We start from the raw sequence: 9,697 nt of genomic DNA on the forward strand, positions 1-9,697 counted from the left end.
TGCTGTGATCAACCTTTTTCATCAATGTTTATTCCATACCTGCAGAGAATAATTTACTAATGAGAAATAGACAGCTTTCACTGCTCGAGCAGGATCGGAGAAAATATCTATTCCTCCGAGTGGTTTGGCTGGTTGACGTTTCTGTTCTTGTTGGCTTTGATTCATGTGTTGTCACCAAATACATCAGGAACCTTCTTGGTTGCTTACAAAATTTCTTTCTTTCTTAGTCAATTTTTACGAGGCTTAAACATTCAAAGAGGACATGAGTAGTGGTTGCATGCTGTTCTAGCAGTGGATTCTTTGATTTCCTTGCTTCAACCATGTAACTTCTATATTCTTCCTAAATCGCAAGATTTGAAATTGCTCCCACCACGATGAAGCAACCTTCAAGCCTGATCATTGATAACTTGCAATCAATTGAAAGATTCGTAGCTATGCAGCCAACTATTTATTTTCACATGGCCGATTGAGGAGTTATTATGTTGTTTGTTGCTAAACAATTTTTATGCTGATCTCTCTCTCTCTCTCAATTTGCTGGTCATCAACAGTGCAGAGTGATGGTCTTACCGACTAACAAATATTGTGATCTACTTAAATCCGATATTAAATTCTGTTGGGATACTCGATATTGCTTGTGGCAATTGGCTATGCAATAGTGTTTGTAATGCACCATCAATGAAAACATGACCTCCTTGTATTGTGCTTTATCTGAAAAACATATTGAAGCATCAGCTATTGCAGTTTTTGCCGAGTAAAAATTTAAAAATTTCTCGACTCTCCAACAGTCCAACTTGGTTCGGATACAGAGCCAACAACTATATCAGCCCCACAAGAAGCTACAAATTAAGTTTGCTTTTCCGTCAACTATTTTCATCATCCTCGTGATCAAAAGATTAACTACAACATAACTAAAACTATCATATCCTTACCTGCTCCTCCTCTCTAATCTCCTAATCCTTTTTCCTTTCCTCTTTGCAGGCGCTTCTTCCTGCTCCCACGATGACCGTTGCTTATGGGTTTGCTCACTTTGTAAATAGATGCCAAGGACCGAAAGCGCGGCCTTTTCCTCAGCCGATGCTCTTCCTCCTCCTCGTCCACCTCTTCCTCCTTTCCTCTTCCTGAGATCTGAGCTCTACCCTCCTCTTCCTGCTCTTTCTTCTTCTTCTTCTTCTCCTTCTTCTTCTTGCGGCTATCGCCATGTTCTTCCTCTCCCCCGCTCAGCTGAACCAGCTGCTGCGCTGCTTCCATGTCCGGCTCCGCCAACCCCTCCTTCATCATTCCTATACATCTACTTACATAAAGGAATGTAAGGCTACTTCTGGATGTCCAAGTTCGAGGGAGGGAGGGAAAGCTTGATGCCTTTAATGTTTAAATAAAGGAGAGTTTGGCGTGGTAGAGCACGCTTGCACACGCGCGCGCGCGCGCACAGAGAAAGAGAGAGAGAGAGAGAGGGAATGGTAAGTGGACGCGATGAAGGTGGCAGGAAGACGACCCCGCGGACTGGGTTGTACCTTTCGAGCGAAAGAAAAGAAGGATCCACCTTCTTTCGCGCGAATCCACCGTTGGATCACTTCAGCTCTCAAAGCGCTCCAAATTCCTGTCGCAAATATCTCAAAGCGACCAGATCCAAGGGTGTTCGCTCGAAGGAAGGTCAATCGTTCTTTCGTGCCGAAGACACCACCCGCGGCCGCCTCTTCTTACCTTTCTCGCTTTCGCTTTTCCATTTCAATTTCAAGGCCCGTACTTTGCAATTGTCCGAGGATGTCGACGCCTGGCGGGGGTTTTGACGCTTTCAATGTTGGTCGTATCAAAAGGGTTTCCGACCGGCAGGAGCAGAACCGCATCTGCTTCAATGTTATCTCTTCGGTGATGCTTCGGGGATGCTCCTGCCTGCCTTCTGTAGAAAGACGGGTGTCCCAGAATTCCTACTTTTTGACTCGTTTTTGAATCACCGGCCAAGCTGTGGGACAGGAGATTATATCAGATCCTTTTGTGCTTTTTTAGGAAAATAGATCTCTTTGTTTAACGTTCATTGTGTTATTGTTACCTGAAGCGAAGTTTCGAGGTCAATGAGAACTTGAAAATAGAATCATGTCATGTAGTAGGCTTTGTCCGGAAAGTTGGAACATCTCCTTCCTTAAACGAAGTCATGGGCTAGAATCTTATTTAGGTATTCTTGACACTTTTGACACGTTTAAGGTTTAATTGTGTGCGTGATCTCACTTGACATGCTTGAGATCAACTTGTTATCCGTTGAGCATGGTGTGGGAAGCTTCCTTGCTATCTGAGATGCTTCATCCCTTGTTCGAGTTTTGGGTGGGGCTGGAAAGTCTTTAAAAAACAAAAGAAAAAGAAAAAGATATCAGAGAGCGAGCAAGGTTGAATTGATAGGGAAACAAGAAAGGAGGAAGATTATGAGAAAATAAATCATTCTCTCTCATGCAATGATGATCGAAAAAAATAATTCAGTATGACTGGTTTGACATCATTCTAATAGTCTTTGCGGCCTCTTGATGCCATTTTATCTTGAAGCATATTGTTGAGTCAAGAGCTAGCTTGCAGTTAATCAATTTAATTGTGTTCTTCTTGATATATAGCGGTCTTGTATTCTTCTTTTTTTTATTATTATTTTCATGATGGATTTGCAGTTTAAAAATTCAATTCCCACTCGCAGCCATCTGCAAGCTTAAGTGGCCACCTGGGACGGTCATGGTTAAGCTTAACCAGTTGCAAGGTTTCTTTCACAAAGCTATGCAATTGCAACCAAAAAGCACCCGCTTTGGGGTTGTTTCAGCTGTGGTCATAGCACTGCAGCATTCCTATTTTCCGTTGCAGAGAGAGATTAACGAGCAGCTTCTTCCAATGTCGACCATTGACCATTGTAATCAAAGAGGCTAACCGAGTCAAATGAGAAAATGACCGTATATTTCGAGCTTTTTCATGAGATCAGATACCAAAATTATGATCCTTGATGCTTCTTGGGAAAACTTGCAATCGCCGGACTCTTCCAGTCTGGGTCAAATAATTGATAGCTAGCTGATTCAACAAAAAAGAATAGAAAATCAAGTCTCCGTTCAGATTCTTCCTGTGCGAACGGTCATGGGTCAATAGCAAGGGCAATTGGTACATCTGTCACGCTTCTTACCAACCAACCACTGGCTCCAGCGTCATGCACGCAAAAGTAGTAAAGCAGCAAGACTTGGAAGAGGTAACGTAAGAGCAAGCAAGGGACAAGAAAACCATCTAGATTTTATTCATATCCTTAAAAGAGATGATATGGCGAACTGTCCTGGGTTGTCGATTTAAAGATCTACCTTGCAATTCAAAACCAGGCAAATTACAATCTGTTGTGATGAGAAAATATGGTTGACATGCTTGTAACTAATTCTATCAAGTTAGCGGAAAATATATTTTACATAATTTGGTTATGTGTAATCATATACAATGAGAAAAAATATTGAAAGAAAAAGGAGAGAGTGCAAGACACGATAACTTTTGAGAAGCAGCAAAGCAAATTCCTAATCAAGGAGGCAGTATTCAACATTCAAAAAGTATTGAAACCAGCTCACCAAATTGCCTCTGCTATCAGTTGCACATTCGCCAAATTATTTCAACAAGCTTATACTTTGCACGTTGATTTTGCCTTGGAAGCTGATTCTGTAACAATACAATTAATTTTACTCTATATTGCGGGTAGAGGCTTCATGACACCTAAACCCCCAGCCAACCCACCCAAAAACCAAAATAAAAAAGAAAAAGAAAAAAGAAATTGTCGCATTAATTCCGTTTTTTACTCTCGAAGCATGGTTGAGAAGACAGACGAATTTACACCAACTAATATGGAATAGAAGTATCCTTTGTTTGCTCTTTAAATTATAAAACATGCATAGACCTAGAAAGGATTTATCCTACGGCCTAATATCACCTGAAAGGAAGCTACGAAGCATTTAGAAAGTTTGCATCATTGAGAACGGAAAATGGGGAAGTATACGAGAGCTGGTACTGCAGCTGGGGAAGAAAAGTTTGTTATAGAGCAAGCATGCTTTTTTATTATTATTATTTTTATTTTTTTAGTATTATGGTAGCTCACGTCAACCGTGCATGAGTTCTACCAATAGTGTTAGAGAAAATAAAAATACGTAAAGGTAAAAAAGCAGAATTTGTCTTTGCCCACAAAACCTCCTTCAAGTGGTGACAGCGAAGGAGGCAACTCAGTCTACTATCGTGTTCGCCTCTCTAAATATATAAGCCACCTGAAACGAGCTGCAATCAGCCACTAAGCTTTAGATATCACTAAGTAAGGGGTGACCATCGCTCTATCGCCCAACGTCTTGGATCCACTTATTCACCATAGTCGAGTCTCCCTCCAGAATGATACAATCTGCCCCTAAAATCCTCCTCGCATAAGTGACTCCCTCCCACACTACTCTGAGCTCCGCTCCAATAGCGGTCATATCCTAGGTGCACCTCCCACCTGCCACAATCAACCTAGAATTGTGATCCTGGATTACAACCCCGATAACTCTCCTGTCTCTACTCGCCAAGGTGCTACCGTCAAAATTCATCTTGAGGTGACCAGAAGGTGAGGGCTTCCAAAAAACAAGAGTAACTTAGAGCGCTATAGTAACGAAATAGGAGCCCCAAATGTTCCTAGCCCACTCCGAAGAGCCAGCATGTTCGAGGTATCAAGCATATGACAGATTTGACATCATAAGCAATAGGATGTTGAGGCAGATAAATTGATGGACAGTATAATAACCGCACATGCAAAAAACTGACATTCATACAACTAGAAAACATTACCATGGACATGCGCGGACAAGTGATAGAACAAATCTGGAAAGAGAAGATCATATATTTTCCAAAGAAAAAACATTATTGCATTTCAGTTTCAAAGACACCTTTCAATCTCATTTCATAGGTGAAAACTTACAGCCGTCTTGATTCTGGTGGTCAGGTGTTAGGCCCGCTCCATACAATATGGAACCTTCTAAGATATGAAGCTAGCAGCAACCAACGTTTTACAACTTTAAGACAAATGTACTGTATGAGTCTCTAAACAACAAAGTCAAACTATAAGATGAGACAGAAGAAGCCTGCGACAGGTAAATATGTAAGTAAACTTCTATATGTCTTGGCAATTCAAAGAAACAGAGGTTGATAACCCACAAACTGTAAAATCACAAAGAGACTACCCATTGCTTCCTTAATCTATTGCAATGATTAAAAAGCCAACAGAGATGTACATGAGGAAAACAGGATACAGGGCTAAGGCCTTCCGCTTCGGATTAACAGCTGCACTCATGAATGGATATGCTGCCCATGAGCTCCATGCTAATGTTATTGACACTACAATTATCTTGATTATGACATTGTCCTTCAGCATGCAAATTAGAGCTCCAAGATCCAGAGGAAAAAGGCAGTATCCAAGAAGACTCAGACTCTGGAAGAATATAATGTGCCCACCCTGTAATCACAACAAAAAAAAAAAAAGGAAAAGAAAAATATGAAGAGGTTCCATAAAAAATTAGGCTGCACAATAGTATAAATGAGTTGACTATGATAAAGCTGCTTACCAGAAGTAGAACATTTAAAGTGAGAATAATGGCACCAGCTGCAAGTACCGCAAATGCAACAGCAAACACTTCAGACTGCAGCAATAAAAGAAAAGGATTTTTACACAAAAGTCATTGAATGAAATTATCAAATCATATAACAACTTGTTCAAAGAAAGCGATCAAACCTTCAAAACCCAGGAGTTTTAACGTTTAATCCTGTGAAAATGTGCATTACCGATAGCTAAATCCAGAACGGCAATCATATAGTTTCATTTTCTTAGACATAGTATAGTAACTTCCAATTGGCCAAGGGGAATGTAACAATAACAGGAATGGAAAAGTACTAAGGAAGAAGTTGCTGATCCATAAGCCTAAAAAGCCAAAAAGAAGAATGCAAACAGTAGCACAAATGAGAAAAATAAGGATGATAGTTTCATCAAAAGAAAAGCCCAAAACAGTCCAAGAATTGAGAACAGATTCATTTTTTGATGCCAAAAATTACTTACTATTTCTTCTAAGATGATCGTGATAAAGCCTCATTGATGAAACCACTAACTGAGAATGCCCAAACCCTATGCAACCTTCACATGCACAGGAAAAATCTAGAGCCTCCATATCACCCTCTTGAGAGGCAAGATAGTCCAAATGAGTTTGGCAGCCTACTTATCCACTACTTGAAAAATTGAATCAGCTACTTTATCCAAATGTCTGGCTACCCTCGACATTTTTTTAATTATTAAGGATATAAGTTTCCTGAGAAAGAATAAATTATTTTACATAGTGAGGGGTATAAAATAAACAAAAGAGCAGCCACAGATGATCTGCCATTCAAGTGCAATTTGATTTTCCCTATGCGCATGAAGCTGAGACAAGAAAGAATGCGAGATTGCGCATGGAAAGGCACTTGATACAAAAGATATGTAATATTTAGAAATCATAAAAAAAATGAACACCATAGCACTTTCCTATGAATTAGGATGTATATCAAGAATATGGAGCAAGAAACTAAACGAGAGGAACTGCTGCATGGTTAATGATGTAGAAAACATGTAAATACGTCAAATATGGCAAGCTAAAGAATATTGAGTCAAAACCCAGCACAAGAAATAAATCCGTGAAGTTGAAAGATTAATTTATTCAGTAGTACACAGAATACTATCTTTGGGTTTGATGATAATGTACAGCTAGTCCTGTCAAATTTTATCCAGTCACCAAAAGACACCCTAAAAAGAATTTTTTTGAGAAACTAGTTAGCTATAAAAACATTCCTGGCATGTTGATCCATACATTCATGCAAAATCCAGCATATCCATCGATATTTAACTTTTTCCTTCTCGCCCTTTTCTAACTGATCCAGTTCATAATAAATCTTACATAGAGTCATTTTGTCTCAATCACAATGACAAGTTTTATGTTATTTTCTCTTGACTCTAAACCTGATCATTTGTCAAATAACATTCTCCTAAAATACTTTCTAGCCCTCTCAAATTCCAAGATTTATCATAATGCACATTGAGGACAATAAATCCCCTTTCTTTGTTCTAATATTTCCTATCCCACTGTGAATTCCAAGATTTATCGCAACGCATGTTGAGGACAATAAATCCCCTTTCTTTGTTTGATCATCAATTCTGCCAAATACACTACTCCATAACTACTCTTGAAATCCTGATATCAGGCTCCACAATGAAGTTTGGTAGCATCAAGTAGGTATCTTTAAGAATCACAAGAATATGTTTACCATACAACTAACCAATTTCTGCAAGATTCATGTCTTTCTCACTTTAGGAGGAATGCCATATAATTATGAAATGGCAAATGCAATAGCAAAATTATAATTAGATCCAAGCCTTTTTTAAGATAATCATCTAACGAAAATTCTTATCGGTTAACCTTGCTAACAATGTAATCTAGATGAATCCTTTATGATTGGATTTTAAAAAAGTATGAATAATTGGATATGAATACAAGATCACATTTTAGAAAAGAGAGGGGGGATGATTTGATAGAATCTTCCATCTAATGGGTGATTCCTCAAGCTCGAGGAAAGCTAGATCTAACATAAAATCCATAACGGAAAAGGAAAGAAACCAAACATACTACATATAAAAATTTTATTAATCCCTAATCAAAAGTTTGATGGATGAACTGATCCTAGTATATAGACGATATTAACCTGAATCCTGAGAAACCTATATCTAACCTAAGCCACTGATTCGGCTAATCTTGACTCCTAAAATCATATTTACAACTACTGAAAGCACAAAAAAGGTGGACTACGCATCCATAATCTTCCCAGGGCACTTTAAAGCCATATCTCATTGAGCAAAACAATATCCAAGAAATGTGTCACTTCAAGGCACTCAAAAATAATATGTAATATATATGAATCAGAGTAAAATCACAGCCCAAAAAGTTAATGTTTTAATTATATTTGTAAAAAAAATCATATTAATAATTAGATTTTGCAGAAATTTGCTGTCTCAATTTTGAAAAAAAAAATCATCATCTTTATTCTATGTACCTTTTTTTTTTGTGCAAAATGGTCGATTTTGGGATTTATCAGACCACTATGCCTCTATTCCCAAATAAATACACACTATAGCTCATAGATGCACAAATGCACACATAATATAGGTCAAGGCAAATGCCAAATATTCTCAAAATAGTGATGAGGGAAGGGAAGGCAAATAAGGGGGACCTACTTTGTGAGAAAGAAAAGTGGCATTCCTTGCAAAATCCCTAAATTAAAATGTAAACCAAAGTTTCACCTAATCTAAGCAACATTGATGTAGCATCATTAAAAAGAGAGATACCCTTTATCCCTTGGAAGATGAAATGATTGATCAAGTATTTGTTCATAGTTCTTTCACTTGGTCCATCTCGCAACACCTATTCAATATGGATAATTTATTGTTTCCCCTCGAACAACAATTAGTTGACTTCCAGCCATCAGTTAACTTCCAAAATATGTTAGTCTTATCTTTTCAAGGACAAAAATAACTGCGCTATTATTCAATTGTGATCCCATCAGTACTAGTTTGAACCTAAATCTTCTTCCATGATTCCCCCTGCCAAAGTTCCTTCCATTAGCTATAGATCTATAAGGAACTAAAGTCCCACAGATTTCTACTGGCATCGAATCTAACTCATTACTTAGGCGTCCTATATGTTTCAAGAAGAAGATCTAAGCAGACAAGCACCATAGGACGAAACAATCGAGAAGATGGATCCGAGATCTAACCTTCTTCACAGACGCCGACCAAGAAAGAGTGAGTCCAAGGAAGACGATGAAAAAAAAGGGGCCCCAGAGGTCCCAATCCCGGAGCGCCTTGCCCGGATCCTCCCGGAAAGGGTTGGGGAAGACGACCAGCTTCAGATTGCTCACGATCCGCGACAGATCCCGCCGGACGGTGTCCCAGACGGGCTCCGTCAGCGTGTTGGGCGGCGACCCGAAGCCGTCGGCAGCGATGCCGCGGCGGGAGCTCTCGGCGGCGGGGACGCTCGGCGGCGTGGAAGTGGGGGCCTTCTGGAAGGCGGCTGCTGGCGCCGAGGGGGGAGGAGGGGGGAGGTTGGAGGGGATGAAGGGGGAGGAGGAGACCGGGATGGAGGCCCGTTGGGGGCTGGGAGGGTGGGCGGGAAGGACGGTGGCGGGGCCGGCGTTGATGAGATTCTCTATCTCGTCTATGTCGGACTGGGAGGAGGGGTGGAGGGGGATGGTGTCGCCGTGGGACATCTTCGCAGTCCGCGGCGGCGATCGTGGCGCAACCGCCGGATCCGGCGAGGACGAGACGAGAGCACAAGGGGAGAGGGATTGGGGCTTAGAGAGAAAGACGCCGGGGCTGGGCGCTTTCTTTTCTTGGGTTCTACAGTAGCTGCTTGTTCCCAAGCGTGAAACAGGCTAGGAGGTAACTCAAGTCAAGATCGGGGCAGAAAACACATGGTGTGGTGGATTTGTATCGAAGTGTTCGTCTGTTTGTCTCGCTCGTTTGGACCGTCAGGTTTGGGTTGATTTGGGTTTGGGTAAGACCCAAAAACTTATTGGGCCACAGCATGTAATGAAGAAATGTCTCCAAGGGACTCGTAATTGGCACTCGAGTTTGTCCATTGAGAACCATCTCATCTACTCTTTCATGGAG

At 40.5% G+C, this 9,697-nt stretch overlaps 1 protein-coding gene across 1 annotated transcript; it reads right to left on the minus strand.

Moving 5' to 3' along the window:
- Nucleotides 1-4,894: 4,894 nt before the first annotated feature.
- Nucleotides 4,895-9,470, minus strand: LOC103710094 (protein YIPF6 homolog). Its single transcript, XM_008795709.4, has 3 exons — nt 8,803-9,470; nt 5,577-5,651; nt 4,895-5,467 (listed from the first exon to the last, which is right to left on the minus strand). Exons 1-3 carry the CDS (start codon nt 9,292-9,294, stop codon nt 5,207-5,209), a joined length of 828 nt encoding a protein of 275 aa, XP_008793931.2. The 5' UTR covers nt 9,295-9,470; the 3' UTR covers nt 4,895-5,206.
- Between the last annotated feature and the right edge of the window lie 227 nt (nt 9,471-9,697).

Source organism: Phoenix dactylifera, unplaced genomic scaffold (assembly GCF_009389715.1).
Source record: "Phoenix dactylifera cultivar Barhee BC4 unplaced genomic scaffold, palm_55x_up_171113_PBpolish2nd_filt_p 000046F, whole genome shotgun sequence".
NCBI lineage: Eukaryota > Viridiplantae > Streptophyta > Magnoliopsida > Arecales > Arecaceae > Phoenix > Phoenix dactylifera.